The following is a 17851-nucleotide window of genomic DNA, read 5'->3' as shown; positions in this document are numbered from 1 at the left end:
ATGTAATGTCAAAAACAAAAATCCAAGAATATTTGTATTTCAGAAATTTGTATTTCTTAATTTGTAAATCAAAAAATCTTCTTTTAGGGGTGCGTTAATCCTGCTGGGAAATTAGCAAAAAGTGAAGATCAGAGAAAATAACACCTAAGCAAATGTTTGCCTAAAATGCATTTTTAAAGGCCATTACTATTGCTTTCTTAGGTTATACAAAAAGTTGCAACTACAGAGGAGGAAAAAAGAATTTTCTCTTCCTCCTTCTGATTTCTTGGTTAGGACTAATCCCTGTAACAAAAGATAGATAAATAAGAGAAGAGAAAAGAGCCATTTATTAAAATGTATACCTTCTGAATAAATGGGATATACTCAGAGAAATGAGTAAATCTCCAAAAAATGACTTTGAATATAGGCTTAAATACTGTTTTCAAAGAAGGATATTGAAGAGAGCAATTGTAAGGAAGGGACCAGGAAAAGTAAATAGTAAACAAGCATAAGATTTGTTGTGCAGATTTTATCAGTGCATTCTCCATTGATAATAGTCCCTAGAAATTACAGTCCTCCTTCTCCTGGTACAAAGGACACACGCTTATATATTTTATAAAGCATATAGATATAATCTCATATAAAAGGCTAACTTTTTTTTTTTTTTGAGACAGTCTCACTTTGTCACCCTCAGTAGAGTGCCATAGCATCATAGCTCACAGCAACCTCAAACTCTTAGGCTCAAGCAATCCTCTTGCCTCAGCTTCCCAAGTAGCTGGACTACAGGTGCCGTCCACAATGCCCTGCAATGTGTACAGATTTTTTAAAGATGGGGTCTTGCTCTTGCTCAGGTTGGTCTCAAACTCCTGAGCTCAAGCAATCCACCTGCCTTGGCCTCCCAGAGTACTAGGATTACAGGCGTGAGCCACAATGCCCAGCCTTACAAGGGTAACTTCTACTCTGTTTTCAGAGCTTCTCCTATGGCTACTGTTTTCTTAAAATAATCCTTATGCTAAAGAGGCATATTTAGGGGTAGCGTATTCTATTCTCCTTAATTCCATTTTCTGAATTGTCTGCACAGCTATTAAGGAAACAGTATTAAAGCAGACTTATGTGTCTGGTATCAACAAGTTTTGCCCAGAATGTGCTATGCTATAGCATTATATACCAGATATATAAAGATATTAACATCCATTCACCTTTATTCAACAATATTGATACCATGTGTTAAACAGTGTATGTAACAACTGGAATTTTTATGCATTACTGATAGGAATACAAATTGTTTGGAAAACTCTTTTCGGAATCTCCTAAAGCTAGATGCGTGAATATCTTGCAGTCCAGCAATTCTACTATGCACATATACTTAACATCAATGGGTATATATGTCTACCAAAAAATACTTACAGGAATGTCCATAGTAGCATTATTTAAAATGGCCAAGAACTAAAAATATTACAAATGTTCAATAACAAAATAGATTAATAAATTGAGGCATACTCATACAGTGGAATCCCATCCAGCAATGGGGAGGCTCCATATGCAATCACATGGATGAATCTTATAGACACAATGTTGATAGAAAGAAGCCAAACACAAAGGAACACATTGTGTGATTCCACTTTCGTAAAGTTCAAAAATAGATAAAACTAAAGTACATTGACAGAGGTGGCCACCTTTGGGAGGCAGGATCCACTAGTGGGAGTCCAGGCAAGCCTACAAGATGGTAGGAATATTCTGTATCTTCCTATGAGTTATGTTTACCTTAGTGTATAAATATGCGAAAATGTACTAAACTGTATATACAGTATCTGTTTTACCTCAATGAAAGATAAAGAAGAATTAATAGGTACAGATAATAACAATTTCTACCTGATTAGAATGTGGGAAAACAAAGTGCAATAATTTCTTAACATAGTGCTTGATCTGTAGTGAGTACTGTCAGCATTATTATTGATTTGTGATTATTATTGTTATTTTTACTATTACTGTAAGGTACAGTTTGCCTGGAGTAGCCATTAGGCTAAGCAAATTTCCCTACTAGGGACTATGCCTCTGATTCAGCTTTCAAGCACCATGTTCTAAACAACTTAACACTACTAGTTTTATGTAAAAGAAAGTTCATTATTACTGTAAAGTTTTCTTATTTAGTGTAGAATGTTTTAACTCTCAAAACAGCATTTAATTCAAATTTTTTGTTTCCTTTCAGAATAGATAAGAATTTTTAATTACTTTGAAACACAAATCATCATTGATCTTACAAAAAGACATTCCTCTGCGTTAGTATTAATAATAAAAGGAATGCAAATCAAATTACGAAAGAGATATCGTATTTCCTCTGTTGGATTGATAAAGACAATGGATAATTAGGTTGGTAAAGGACAGAGAAGCCAGCAATCTATTATGAAGCTCCTAAGAGTGTTAATTTGTGTGACTATTCTGGAAGGGCAATTTGGCAACATGCATCAAAAACTCAAAAGTGCACATGCTCTGTATCCTAGCAATTCTTTTAAGTTTATGTTCTAAGGAAATTATCAGACAAATTTACAGAGATATCTGTATACAATATTATTTATATAACTGGTTTATTGAATGTATGAATTCAGTGAGGTAAAAACAAGATTGCCTATATAGTCATGCATTGATTAGCAACTAGGATAGATTCTGAGAATTGTGTTATTAGAGGATTTTGTCATTGTGCAAATATTGTAGGGTGCACAGTACTTAACAAACCTAGATGGCAGAGGCTTATACACACCTAGACTGAATGTTATAGCCTACTGCTCCCAGGCTACAAACCTGCACAGCATGTTGCTATTCGGAACATTATAGGCAACTGTACTCCAATGGTAATTACTTATGTTTTTAAACATAGAAAAGGCACAATAAAAATACAATATCAAAGTTTTTTTTTTGAGACAGAGTCTTGCTCTATTACCCAGGCTAGCTTGACACGGTTTCAGCCTCCCTCATAGCAACCTCAAAGTAATCCTGCCTCAGCCCACCTACAGCCACCTGCCCTAACACCCAGCTAGTTTTTTTTTATTTTTAGTAGAGACAAGTTATTACTTTCACTTAGGCTGGCCTCAAACTCCTGAGCTCAAGTGATCCTCACACCTCAGCCTCCCAGAGTGCTAGGATTACAGCCATGAGCTACTGCCTGGCCTAGAAAAGATTTTTTAAGCAGTCCATATATATAGGGCACAGTATCACTCCATGAATGGGGCTTGCAGGACTGAAAGTTGCTCTCTGTGAGTCAGTGAGTGATGAGTGAATGCAAAGGCCCAGGACATTACTGTATATTTCTTTCTTTTTTTTTTTTTTTTATTGTTGGGAATTCATTGAGGGTACAAGATACCAGGTTACACTGGTTGAATATTTCTTAGACTTCATAAACACTGTACACTTAAGTGACACTAAATTTATAAAAAAAATATTTTTCTTTCTTCAATGATAAATCAACCTTAGCTTACTGTAATATTTTTACTTTATAAACTTTAATTTTTTTTAATTTTTGACTTTTTGTAACAGCTTAAAACATAAACACATTGTACAGATATACAAATATATATTTTCTTTATATCCTTATTCTATAAACTTTTCATATTTTCAATTTTTTTAATTTTTAAAATGTTTGTTAAAAACTATGACACAAACTCACACATTAGCCTAGACCTGGGTAAGATGAGGGTCACCCATGTCTCCGTCTTCCACCTCCTCGTCTTAACTCACAAGGAGATTGTCAGGCACAAAATACCTGGATGGAGCTGTCATCTCCTGTGATAATGAAGCCTTCTGAAATACCTCCTGAAGGACCTGCCTGAGTCTGCTTTACAGTTAACTCTTTTTCATAAGTGGAAGGAGTACACTCTAAAATAATGATTTAGTAAATACATAAACCAGTAACACAGTAGTTTATTATCCTTACCAAGTATTATATACTATATGAAATTGTGTGTGCTGTACTTTTAGATGCCTGGCAGCATCTGCCTGGTTTGTTTACATCAGCATCGTCACAAACAGTGAGCAAGGTGCTACACTATGTCATGATGACTACAGTGTCACGGAGCCATAGGAATTTGTAGCTCCATTATCATCACATGGGACCACCATCCTATAGTGCAGGGATCCTCAAACTTTTTAAACACAGGGCCAGTTCACCTTCCCTCAGACTGTTGGCAGGCCGGACTATAGTTTAAAAAAAAAACTATGAACAAATTCCTATGCACACTGCACATACCTTATTTTGAAGGAAAAAAAAACAAAATGGGAACAAATACAATCACACCACCTCATGTGGCCCGCAGGCCACAGTTTGAGGACCCCTGCTATAGTGTGTGGTCCATTATTGACTGAAATGTCATCAGGCAGCCCGTAACTGTTTATTGACTCTCCCTTTGTCATTCCTCAGGGACATTATCAGATGTCAGAATGTGTGGCCTTATCTGAAACTTTAGGCTCTTATCCAATGCAATACTCCCTTCCTTCTGGCTCAGGCTGAATCATGGAAAAGGGCATAGTCTGCTCTTTTCTTCCTTCCTTCCTTCCTTCCTTCCTTCCTTCCTTCCTCCCTCCCTCCCTCCCTCTCTCTCTCTCTTTCTTTCTTTCCTTTCCTTTATGTTGTTAGTGATAGGAGAAAGAATTAGAATTTTTATTAGGAATTTTTGTGCTTAATAACCATCATGGTTGTCCTTTTTGTGGTAGCTGTCCAGATGCTGTCTGTCTCTCTCAGGGGCCACGTGTGAAGGCTTCCTGAGGTGGGCTCCCTGACCTCTTTCAGCCTGTCCTCAGCTGCTGCCGGTGCAGGTCCACTCCTCCACCTCTGCTGCCAGGGTTCTGATGATCAGCCTCCTTGTGTTGGCCACTAACAATGAAGTTCAAATCTGGCCACCTTTTCAAAATATGCTGTTGGTCCAAAGAAACCTTATTCAACCCTAACATGCCAAATTGAGATTATAGTGTCTTCTATTTCCAGCTGTTCTTGATCCAGCCCCACCTCCCTCCCTTCTTCCTGTCCCCTATTTCACCTGCATGGGGAGCAGATGGCCAAGACCTGCTGTGGTCTGAATGGGGAAGGAAATGCCAGAGTCCTCTTCTCAGGTGCACTTCTAGCCTTACTCATTTCACTGGATTCAGAATTCCCAACCAGACCAGAAACTCATGACTCCAGGGAGTTGTCCAATCCTCAGACTACTTTTACATAGCCTGAGTGATAGGGTGTTGGGATCGGTTCTACTACCTCTTATAAATCTTACAGAAATGTGTCTGGGGGCCTCTGCGGGACTTTCCATGCCATGGCAGGCCATGATACCTAGGGCCAATTGCTGTCAGTTCTTAGTCCTATTCTTCATCAAGGCAACAGAACTTTCATTCAGTATCATTTCAATATTAATAAAAGTACAAACCAGAAATAACCCAACTATCAAATGATTACTTGAATATAGAACATCCATGTAAGTAATGTGGTACTATAAACCACAGTCTATCTACATTTACTGACATGGAAAGATGTTCTTGATTTATTCCTAAGTGAAAATGTTAGTTACAGAATAATATGTGTATGTTCGTATTTACTATTGTGAAAAACTAGTATGGAGCAATATATACCAAAACAGAATCATGCCAGATCAAGGATCAGCAAAATATTGGCCATGGGCTAAATCTTGCCTACCACTTATTTTTTTTTATAAAAGACTTCTATTAGCTCACAGCCATGTCGATGGCCACGTTCCTGCTGCAAAGCAGAATTGAGCACTTACAACAGAAACGGTACAGCCTGCAGATCTTATGCATCATCTGGTGCTGCACAGGAAAAGCTTACCAACTTTGATTCTAAATGCTGGAATTAGGGGTGGTTTTAATGTTTAAAAATATTTATCTGACTTCATTTTTAAAATTTCCTACAGTGAGTCAAAATTTATTATATAAAGTATGTATCTATTATGAAACCACTGAAACCGGTTTAAAAAATCTCATTACATTAAAATTAAACTCAAAAGTAAATCTTACAAATAGAATTACAAAAATTTGATTATAGCATAGTCCTAATTCAAAATATTAGACTTAACATTGTAGGTAGAATATTATGTTGCTTCTTTTTTAAATTAGGACTTATATATGAACATGATTCTTCCATAAACTAGCAATATTAATTTCTTAAAACTGCTTTTTAGAACTTCTGACATGTCATTTGGATCTTCTGTGTTAGCATATGAGTCCTCTGAGGCTGTGTTTGAGTAACGTAATTTTAAATTTGATGGATAAGGTAGATTCATTTGAGTAAAGTTTTTGGAATTAAAAAAAAGGGTGACAAATTTTGAGGAATGATTTGCTTTACATAATTTATTAACTGGACATGGAAACAGTCCCCCAAAGGAAGGCTTTTCAAACGTTTGGAGTTTTGGAAAATAAGTGAATCAATGTAGAAGCTCTGAAGGAGTCTATTTTGAAGAAATAAATTCACTTGGAAGCATAAATTATGGATATTTGTTACAAAGGGCAATTCTGATGTATCTAAGCAAATTTCACTTCAAAATCCTGTAGGATACAACCTTAAAAAGGGTGTTTGAGTAATCAGGAAATAATTAAGACAGTCAGAAGACCTGCTAATTAACATTAGGTGAGGGAATACTTAAAAACGGAATTCATATTAACCACAAGTTCCAGAGGACATGCATCTTTATTAAAAGAAACAGAAGTAAACAGTATAGTAATTAAACTTTCAAATGTACAAAATAAGGAGTTTTTAAAAATGCCAATGAGGAAAGATAAATAATATAATAGATTTGATTAAAATATCAAGTAATTATAATGAAAATTATAATAAAAGGCTTTGAAGGTTGAAATATGCTGGTCTATATCCAGAAAGAATTTAAACATAGAAATACATCAGTGACTTTTCTGGTTTTAGAATATGTTTTATTGACTAGTTGGCATCAACCACAAAACACAATTCCCTGAATATGTATTATAAAACCACGTATACATTTTTAAAGTCAAAAATTTTCCTTAATTTTCTCTGAAATTAAGGATCCAGCCTATTTGGGGGGAAAAAAAAACACAAAATCTAAATTTTAGATCATGTAAATGTTAAGCACAGCATGCCTCTCAATGTATTTTAAAAGGAAAGTATCTACCCTCAATGTCTGCCTGTCAGATAGGTCTCTGCCTTCGGCTCAACTGACCTTTATTATAATATCTCTGACTATATTTGTTGCCAGCTATATCCTCACCAGCTATTCACCAGGAAAATCCCAAGATTTCTAACAACTAAGTATTTCCTCATGTTTCTATGTCTAACCATTTACTTGCCAAACCTTTTCACCTCTATTCTATGCTTATCTAAATCTAACTTTCAAACTGCTACTTCTTTAATGAAAAATGTCTCTTTCTTCCCAGTAGAAATGCGTTTTCTGCTCTACGCCTACGTGCCTCTTACCCATTTCTATCATAAGTTGGAGGTCTCTGAATGACTATCTCATTTCCTCTTCCTAAACTGTAACTTTCTTAGAGTCTATACCTTTTTTATTTACTATTCTCTTCAGTGTCTGGCACATGTTAAAAATTAAAATATTGATAATATATACTTGTTAATGCATAAATTACCTCTTCTAAAAGGGAGGTATTTAAAAAATGAAAATCTGGTTTTCTTAAAGAAATAGGGATATAGAGAAAAACATATAATTTTATACATTGTCTTACTATAACCTGAATCAGATGATTGTTAAACAGGATAGATATTTTCTTTTAAGGCAAATTTGCCTTGAACTACACCATTAGTTCAAGATCAGCCTGAGCAACATAGTGAGGCCTCACCTCTGCAAAAAAAACTTTAACAATTAGGTGGGCATGGTGGCATCTGCCTGTAATCCTGGCTTTTGGGAGGCTGAAGCAGGAGAACCAACTGAACCCAGGAATCTGAGGCTCAGTGAGCTGTGATCACACCCCTACACTACAGCCTGCGTGACAGAGTGAGACCCTGTCCCTAAAAACAAAACAAAATACACTAAGCAAACAAACAACAAAAAAAAAACTAAAAAAACTGCAAAAAAACTACAAACAAAACAAACAGAAAAACTAAACTGCTATTGTAAAAAATAAAGCAGCAGCTATTTCACATCTAGAGTGACTCTTGTATTTTTTATATTGGTAATGACATTTCAGTCCTCAGTCCTCCTCTTATGCTGAAACATGAGTGCACCACGAGTGATCAGTTAGAGAAAACATTATGGTCTTGTCTCCCCCCTACTGATCCAACAGACATTATTTAGTTTTGTTGATGTTCAGTTTCCTCATCTTTGTGATAAGAATAATCATTTTCATCCTTACTTATTTCACAAGTGTTGCCTGAGAGATAATAAGAGAATGTAAATGATAGCACTTTGTAAACTACGAAGTTCTATATAAATGGCAGGTATAGTAATATGAGAGAGAACAAGTGAATAAATGATTGATTCAAGTCAAATTCTTTGCAGTCAAATTTATATGAATTATCTTATGAAATGCTTGAAGCAAGGAAAGATTTTGGTATGTAATAATTTAAGTTTTCACAATAAGAAACAGAGTAATTCCAAAGAGCCAAATATTAAGATTTCTGAATTGTTTGGTACTTTATGAGTTCTACATGTATAAGATTACAGATTCAATCTGAGTGACCCTTATAGATGAGACAGTTTAAGGCCTAGAATATTCTCCAATCAAATTTATTATTAACAATTAAGAGGAATGATTTTATTTCCTTCTCTCTTACTATGGAGATGAGTATAATAAAAGTCTAAGACCTTTGCCATCGTATTTCATGTCATCTTGAAGTCTTAATATACCTGCTGAGTAGTAATGTAGAATGTGGAACCTAAGGATAAGAAAGGATCTCAGCATTCATCACTCTAAACAACATGCAGATCTGGAATCTCTCTCCAACACCCACGCTGTGTGTAATCTTGACCTAGATGGATCTAACATAGGAAAAGCGATGGAAAATTACTGCTGATCCCCAAATCAATTAGGCTTTTCTTTCTGCTTTAGTAAATATATGATCTTCCATAATTGCTGATGAGTCCTGAAAGCTTTATTTCGGCCCTATACAGAACCTGCACCATATACACAGGAACACCTCATTGTTGTGGCCTAGTCACCCCTTCTCTCTTGGTCGTCCAGGCCAGGGGTATACAATTCCGAATTAGCTAAGGCAATTAGCAAATATATTCTGTTTTAATTCCTCTTCTCTCTTACTGAGAGTTAATCAGCATACCTATGGACATTTTCTAAGCACCAGCTCTACTAGGATTAAATGTGTGATAGCTTTTGCTATTGCCTACAAAGCTCTGGTTTCTTTCCCCCAGGAGTCACTGAACAGCCTGTCTTGAATAGCAAATGAACGTTGATGAGTTAGATTCTGTTAAAGTCCCTCTGACCCCTTATAGCCTGCACATGAGCCTTGAGGATTATAAGCACTTAGCAGCTACATGATCAAACTACCAAGATGTCTTAAAATGATTTGGCTAATCTTCATATTGTGCTTACAGTTAATGTCATAATTTGAAACTTTTGATTTAGACTGGCAGTAATTAATAAGCATAATGAATGGAATCCTTGTCTCTTATATTTTCCATAAATTGCATTGTCATTCAAAGAGCAGTAAAAACTTACCTAATCATAACCATAATTAACCATGTTTCTTCCCTTCCCTCCAACCCACAACCCATAGTTAAAATTTTAACTTGGTGTAAAAATTGAATTTTAACTTTGTATCGCTGTCATAATTAAAACATGAGTCGTCAAATGAATCTAGCATGACCTACTGACTTCTTTCATGCTATCTGCATATCATGTAATTACCTTGGAGGGTAGCAACTTTTGTTATATAATAAAGACTTCCTTGTAGTGTAATTTACAACCCACAGATATCAGACAGAAAATTCCCTGCTCCAAGTAGGAGAACAATTTTTTATAAATGATCATGGTCTTGGGTTGACATAGCATGGAAACTGAGGACATGGAATTCTGTTTAAATCAAGGTCTATGAACCGAAGTCTGTGCTGCAGGAATCACATTTCTATTTTTAATTTCTTTATGGTGATTTCACTATGTTTATAGGATAGATGAGGCTTCAATAACATCTCTGTGTCTTTCTTAGAAGATAAAGGGAAGTTAAAAGGCAACAGCTCCGGTCAGCCACTGAGCTCTGAAGGTGTCACATTTCTCCTCAAGTCTGGCACCGCACCCCTGCCACCTGGAGCAGCCACTTCTCCCTCTAAGAACACAAATGGAGCTCCCAGTACTGCTGCTGAATCAGAAGAAGAAAAAGCCAAAAAATTACTTTATTGTTCACTATGCAAAGTGGCTGTGAATTCCCTGTCACAGCTAGAGGCACACAACACAGGTTAGCTGCTATCTTTTGAATTTAAATAACGTTTGTAACAAAACCCAACCTTTCCTGTCAGAATGCCATATCTTTTGTTGTTCAAAAACTAGGTTTATTCAGTGTCTTCTCTACTTTTCGATTTAAAGGAGTGATTTTAGAAAATACGATCACATGACTTTGGAAATGGCAAGGCAAAAACAGGTTGGAGATAACACTTGTCCTATCCTTTATTTCCTTAAAGCATCTCATGCGTTCCAAAACTCACGTTGACGAAGTGACAGAGATGCAGATAAATACTTATGCACGATGTTCACTGCAACACACTTATAAGATAAAAAATGGAAACAGCCTAAATATCTGCCATAGGAAAATACTGAATAAATCAGAGTAACCCAATATGGTAGAATATATTACTCAGCCATTAAAACATAATGATAAGAAATGTGTGCATGGTTTTGCTATATGAAATTTTCAGGATATTTAATTAGTATGATCCAATTTTGAATATATATTTAGTAGATAAAGAACCTGAAAAGAAATGCACTAAAATGGTAACAATGGTTACATTACCTCTCAGGGGTGAAAATACAGGTAATCTTTATTTTTTTATGCTTCTCTGCATTTTCCATATTTTCTTAGTTTTATTTTTTTATTTTTACATATACATGTGTTTATTAGGTTTCCATTTTTTTGCCTTCACAAAATTAAAAAGGCTTAAATTTTAATAACAATTTTTAACATAAGGACTAGAAACAAAAACCTCGTAAAGAACGAACGAACATAAATACATTCAGAAAAGGAATCAGACAATTGCTACATCGAAATATTAAGCAAAAATAATAATAATAATGCAAAGAAAGTAACATTCACATTGTCAAATAAGAGTATGTCTATTATAGAATGCTTTGACTCTGAGGTTTAGTATGGAGCCATCAGTTAACTTCTTATTATTTTTTTTAAGTCTCAAAAAATAACTAATATTTATAAATAAAAGTAACAGATAATTTTAAAAAACAGATCATGCCAAATCTTATAGTCAAAAGAAAAAGAAGAAATGCTTCAATATTTTCTTTACTATATACTCCTACATTTTTTCTATTTTTTACAATGAAAATGTGTAACATTTAAAATCAGAATTACAACGGTCATGGCAAAAGTATTAGAAACTTTAGCCTGAAGACAAACTTCTCAAGAATAAGAAAGCAAAGATTTCATGTAGTTCTTCAATAGCTATTTAATCTATGTCTCTTTCTGTCTTAGGATCTAAACACAAGACCATGGTTGAGGCTCGTAATGGGGCTGGTCCAATTAAATCCTACCCTAGACCTGGGTCAAGATTAAAGATGCAGAATGGCAGTAAGGGGTCAGGACTACAGAACAAGACATTTCATTGTGAAATTTGTGATGTTCATGTTAATTCAGAAATTCAACTCAAACAGGTAAAGAATCCGAAATTAGCATACACTATTATTTGGGGTCACCACTTGATTGTGTATTTCCTCATTGATAAAGTGGTTCTCACTGTGCACACAATTAATTTCACTGGTATAGGTTGCATATAATACACAATATTTCAGGTGCTAGGAGGAAGAAAAAGTCAGCATCAAGTATTCGAGTATCTCCTTTTACTATAAGTGTTATTGTAGGCCAGGTGTTAGAGACAGAGAGATGAACACAACTTCACTGGAGCTGGCAGTTGAGCAGGAGCTTCCGATAAGATAAAGTGAGATGTGAAGTCTGTCTTCCAAGGTCTCAAAATCTAGTTAGAGTGACAGGCAAAATCTGATAAGGTCTGTAAAGAACAGACAAGGGACAGAGAGCCATTACAAGAGGAGAACAAGTCTTAATTTTACTCAAACCTTCTTGTAACAATGGGCCTGGCATTGGAGAAATTGTCTACCTAGACATATGTTTTACATGGACTAAAACTCCCATTTAGATTCAGCTAATGCATCAAACTTTTTTCAGCATATTTCTAGCCGAAGGCATAAAGATCGAGTTGCAGGGAAACCTCTGAAGCCGAAATACAGCCCTTACAACAAACTCCAGCGGAGCCCAAGTATTTTAGCGGTACGTTTATCTCACTCACCTGCGCACTTGTTTTGTGGGGGGGGCTTGCTGGGTTTGGGCAGGCACTATGCATAAAGATGGCCTAGGGACTAAAAGTCAGGAAAGATTCTCAATTAAAATAGCCTCATAGACAGAAGTTTTAGAACGTGCTGCTCAGTTGCTCCTCTAAGACAGATGGAAGAAAACTTTCTTAGAAAAGAGAAACTGAACCTCCTTGAGAGCTAATACCTTACTCTTTACCAAGACTTAAAACACTGCCTTCTTTAGCATAAGTAAAGATAAATGAAGGCTCAGGAACAGGACTAGTGATGACTGAGGAATCCTGGGATATGTTTTTTGTTTTGTATTTCAGAAAGTGTGCTTACATTTCTTGGGATGTGTTGAGTCTGGAAAGAGGGATTGTTTTCATAAAACAAAAATCCACCCATTTAAGTTAATATCCCTCTGCTTTCCAGCAATTTTCTGGGGAGAGATTCTAGACAAAAAATGGTATTTGTGTTATCCTCTCTCTTTGTTTTAGTGGGCATGTTGGTAATCAGTCTGTGTTACCTGCTCTCAATCTGTGCAGTTTTCAGTTTCTTTGCAAAAATACTAAGGGCTCCCTGAATAGGTGTCATATACATACCCAGATGGATGGCTTTCACAGTCTTCCTGGGACTGGGCCCAGTGCAGTGCTCCATCTGCGGATGGAGCTGGGATTGTCCAGCTGGACGTGATCCTGAGATTCTCTTCCATCCTCTCCAAGGCCTCCATCTGATGCTGCCAGCAGGTGTTACCCGTTCACAGTGCTCCTTCTGATTGCAAAAGAGAGAAATAAAGGCTTGATTTCCTTCTTCACAGGAGGATTCTACCCTGGAATTCCTTTATGTAGAGATTTTCTAGACTATTTACATCTTTCTCAATAATAGAAATTTGATTTAGCTGTATATTTCAAGGAATATTCATTAACTGGCCAGTGACCCAGGGTTAAACTGTTTTCTTGACTCTTTACAAGTCCCCGCTGACCTGGCCCCCAGGTACCTAACTTCAAGGCACCTTAGCCAAGAGAAATGAAAAGTCATGCATATTTTCAAAGAAACAAACAGCATCCCCCAAACTCTCAAGGTCTCATCATGATTTAAAGCCAGGCTGAATTTTTAATCAGAGTCCATTGCATAAACAGGAACCTTCTGGATATTTGGAGGTTTTACTGCTGAATGGCAAGACAAATAGTATTCGTATCCTTTCAGGGCTTTTCCTTGTGCCTTAGTGCCCGGGAGCAAAGACCACCAAAAAAGTGCTGAAATGGAAACAAACTGCAGTAAAGAAAGCTATACCTTTTCTCCACATCCACACCAACATCTGTAGTTTGGGATTTTGCGATGTGGGCTACCCTTACTGGAGTTAGATGATATCTCAAAGTGGTTTTGGTTTGCATTTCTCTGATGATAAAAGATGATGAGCATTTTTTCATGTGTCTGTAGACCATGTACCTGTCTTCTCCAGAGAAGCTTCTGTTTGTGTCTCTTGCCCACAATGAAATGGGATCACTTGTTCTTTTCTTATTAATAAGTTTGAGTTCTCTGTTGATTTTGGTTATTAGACCTTTGTCAGAAATATAACCTACAAAAATCCTCTCCTATACTGAGGGCTGTCTACTTGCTTTACTTACTGTGTTCTTGGCTGTGCAGAAGGTTTTTAGTTTGATCAGATCCCAGTAATGTATTTTTGATGTTGCTTCAATTGCCCAGGGGGGCCTCCTCATAAAATATTCTCCCAGGCCTATTTTTCAAGTGTTTCCCCTGCACTCTCTCCAAGAATTTTTATAATTTCATGTTTTAAGTTTAAGTCCTTTAACCAATGAGAGTCAATTTTTGTTAGAAGAGAAAGGTGGGGTCCAATTTCAGTCTTCAACAAGTTGCCAGCCAATTCATCCAGCACCATTTGTTAAATAGGGAATGTTTCCCCCAATTTATATTTTTGATAGGCTTATCAAAGATCAAATGATGATAAGTGTCTGGGTTCATCTCTTGGTTTTCTATTGTGTTTCCATATGTCTACCTCTCTATTTTTGTGCCAATACCATGCTGTTTTGATCACTATAGATTTATAGTATAGTCTGAAGTCTGGAAGCATGATACCTCCTGATTTGTTTTTATTTCTGAGTAATGTCTTGGCTATTCGAGTTTTTTTCTGTTTCCATATAAAATGAAGTAATAATTTTTCCAGATCTTTAAAGTATGACAGAGGTACTTTAATAGGGATTGCATTGAATCTGTAGATCGCTTTGGGAAGTATAGACATTTTAGCGATGTCAATTGTTCCCAGCCATGAGCATGGTATATTTTTCCATTTGTTAACATCTTCAGCTATTTCTTTTTTCAGAGTTTCATAGTTCTCTTTATAGAGATCTTTCACGTCCTTTGTTAGATACACTCCCAGATATTTCATCTTCTTTGGCACTATTATAAAGGGAATAGAGTCATTGATTGTTTTTTCACCTTGACTATTGTAGGTATATACAAAGGCTACAGATTTGTGAGTATTGATTTTGCACTGCTGGTGGGAATGCAAGCTAGTATGTTCCTTTTGGAAAGAAGTTTGGAGAACACTCAGGGATCTAAATGTAGACCTGCCATTTGATCCTGCAATTCCTCTACTAGGTGTATATCCAAAAGACCAAAAATCAATTGGCAACAAAGATATTTGCACCAGATTGTTCACTGCAGCTCAGTTTGTAATTGCCAAGTCTTAGAAGAAGTCCAAGTGCCCATTGACCCATGAATGGATTAATAAATTATGGTATATGTATACCATAGAATACTATGCAGCATTTAACAAAGATAGAGACTTTACCTCTTTTATGTTTACATGGAGGGAGCTGAAAAATATTCTTCTTAGTAAAGTATCTCAGGAATGGAAAAAAATATCCAATATACTCAGTACTACTATAAAACAATTTATAATCACTCACACTTTCATATGAGAGATGAATCACAACTATAGCCCAGGATGAAGGAGGGAAGGGGAGGGGAATGGGAAGGTGGGGGTGGTTTGATAGAGGGAGGGTTAATGGTGGGACTACACCTATGGAGCATATTGCAAGGGTGCAAGTCAAATCTGTCAAGTATTGAACACAAATGTCTTAACACTGTGATTAAGTAAATGAGGTGAAAGCTATGTTAATTAGTAGGATGTAAGCATTCTAATTTGTACAAATAATCAACACATTGAATCTCACAAAGGCGTAAATGTATTCATGATCTATGTATATATGACTTAATAATAAAAAAGAAAGCTATACCAAGAGGTAGCTTTGTGAAAATAATCATTTCTTGACTCCTGAGAGTAAAGACAGTAAATTTAAGACATATTAATGTTTTACTTTTGAAGAGATGTCTGTGGTACTGTTATTCAAAAAAAAGTCTCTATCTCATCCCTGATTTTCTCCCCCAATTAGGCAAAACTTGCATTCCAGAAAGATATGATGAAACCTTTGACTCCAGCCTTCCTGTCTTCACCTCTGGCGGCAGCAGCGGCCGTGTCCACTGCGCTGTCACTCCCACCTCGGCCATCCGCCTCACTCTTCCAGGCTCCAGCCATTCCTCCGGCTTTGCTGAGGCCTGGGCATGGGCCCATTCGCGCCACTCCTGCCTCCATCCTCTTTGCCCCATACTGACATCTGCAAGCTCCAAGATGGTTGAGACCAGTAGGAAAGCTTGGAAGAAAGCCAAAAGGATTCAGCAATTTCAACATTTTGTGTTGCAGTGCCCCCACCCACCCGCAAAATGCAGCCTACCCCGTGAAGCCCCAATTCCAAAGAAAAATCACTAGATTCAAGAGTGCTCTTATGGACTGCACCTAGAATTTAGGAATCTGAGCAGCATAGGCTTTCTCTCCCTATTCCCTCCCCTAACCCACCCCATGCCCTTTCTGTACCTGAGATAATTGTTTTCTTGAACATGTATTGGTCAAAAAGACAAAGAAAGAAAATTTATTCTCTATTTTTCCATGTGTGTGATCTGATTTAGAAGAATATGGAATATTTTCCTGACAGACTTGAAAACTAGGATCTTCCTCAGATGTCTGTAAATAACTCTGGAGTCCAACTGGGCATATTCTAGTGTGGGACAAATATCAATGAACATAAGTGCTTCCTTGTGGCTGCCATCTTACCAACGGATCACAGCATTTTCTTTTTGATGTACTATTGTTGACAGGGATTGTGTACTGTTTTAGACCCAAGTACTGTTGTATCCTGTGTAGTACTAGATCTGTATCTCTCGTCCAAATTAATCATTTTTAGTTTCTGTGTAAATGTTAGGAAGCAAAGTAGCTTTGAATTTTCTCTTTAAGACAACAAAAAATAAAGTAATGTATTTTCTTTATTTCACATTTTATTTGGAGATATTTAAATGAAATAGAAAGCCATATAACATAGCTCTAATTATTACCTGTTTGCTGTTTGTGTTTAACTTATTTTGTAGCTTCCTCATCAGTTTGAGTTGCTAAGCAAATGGATACAAACTGAAAAAGAGCTTCCTAAATTGCACATTTTTTGCACCTCTTGTGCATTCTGCAAGAAGACAATGAATCCATGTATTTCTACATAATTATCTTCTTCATTTTTAACCTGTTTTCATTTGTAATGATGCTACATAATTTTGTGGCTCCCTAATGCAATAATGTACAGAAGATAAAACATTTGTAATTGAACAATCTGTCTTTCTGTTCACTGACTATGTTGCAGGTCATGCTCCTGCGCCCCCCTTTCTACGCTGATATCAACAAGACTGGAATGTTTGTGATATCAGGGGCAAGAGTTAGCATAAAACAACAAAATAGAACTCATTTAGAGCATCTATATCTGCAATCTATAAATGGTAAAATGTCTGTGTATTTTTTTAAATGTACCTTTTCAATAAAAGTACAAAAAATAAAAATCTATTTGCATTTTCCATGTTATTTCTTCTGAGAATCAAGTCCAATTTGAAATCATCTGGAAGATTTTCAGTGGATACAAAGATTGCTTCTTATCCAGTTAGCATTTTTATCTCTTATTTGCCACATATTTATTTGTCATGTTTATTCATTACTGTTCACAGTATCTCTCTGAGCTGAAACTTCACTGCAGTTTTCTCTCCGAATGACTAAGAAGTTGGGTTAAAATTGTGAGTTTATCCAAAATTATTGTAGCAACCTGTGAAAATTTTGTGACTGTCCGATTTTTTAAAACTTATTGTAGGTCCTCAAAATCCCTTGCTCATCTTTATTGACGTCCACAGCATTTATGTCTCTTTTTAGAGAATTTTTTTCCACTCCTCTTCCTCCACCTGCTCTAATCAGCTCAACCTTCTTTTCTTTCACTTCATCCTATTTCTATGTAAGTGTAAACGAAGGTACATTACTGTTTATTCTGGTGATTTATTGCTGCTGAACAATCTACCCTGAAACTTAGTA

General features: G+C 36.2%; 1 protein-coding gene across 11 annotated transcripts in view; it reads left to right on the top strand.

Annotated features, from left to right (window-relative positions):
- Positions 1-17334, top strand: part of ZNF385B (zinc finger protein 385B) — a 459310-nt gene extending 441976 nt beyond the window's left edge. For all 11 annotated transcript variants that reach the window (XM_053596741.1, XM_053596743.1, XM_053596751.1 and 8 more), the window contains 4 exons: positions 10115-10360; positions 11603-11781; positions 12311-12412; positions 15852-17334. In XM_053596741.1, the coding sequence (XP_053452716.1) occupies positions 10115-10360; positions 11603-11781; positions 12311-12412; positions 15852-16070 (746 nt within the window). In that variant the 3' untranslated portion in view covers positions 16071-17334. The remainder of the gene's footprint in view (positions 1-10114; positions 10361-11602; positions 11782-12310; positions 12413-15851) is intronic.
- The last annotated feature ends 517 nt before the right edge of the window (positions 17335-17851 follow it).

This window comes from Nycticebus coucang, chromosome 7, assembly GCF_027406575.1.
Source record: "Nycticebus coucang isolate mNycCou1 chromosome 7, mNycCou1.pri, whole genome shotgun sequence".
Classification (NCBI taxonomy): domain Eukaryota; kingdom Metazoa; phylum Chordata; class Mammalia; order Primates; family Lorisidae; genus Nycticebus; species Nycticebus coucang.
This window is presented reverse-complemented; position numbering and strand designations above follow the sequence as displayed.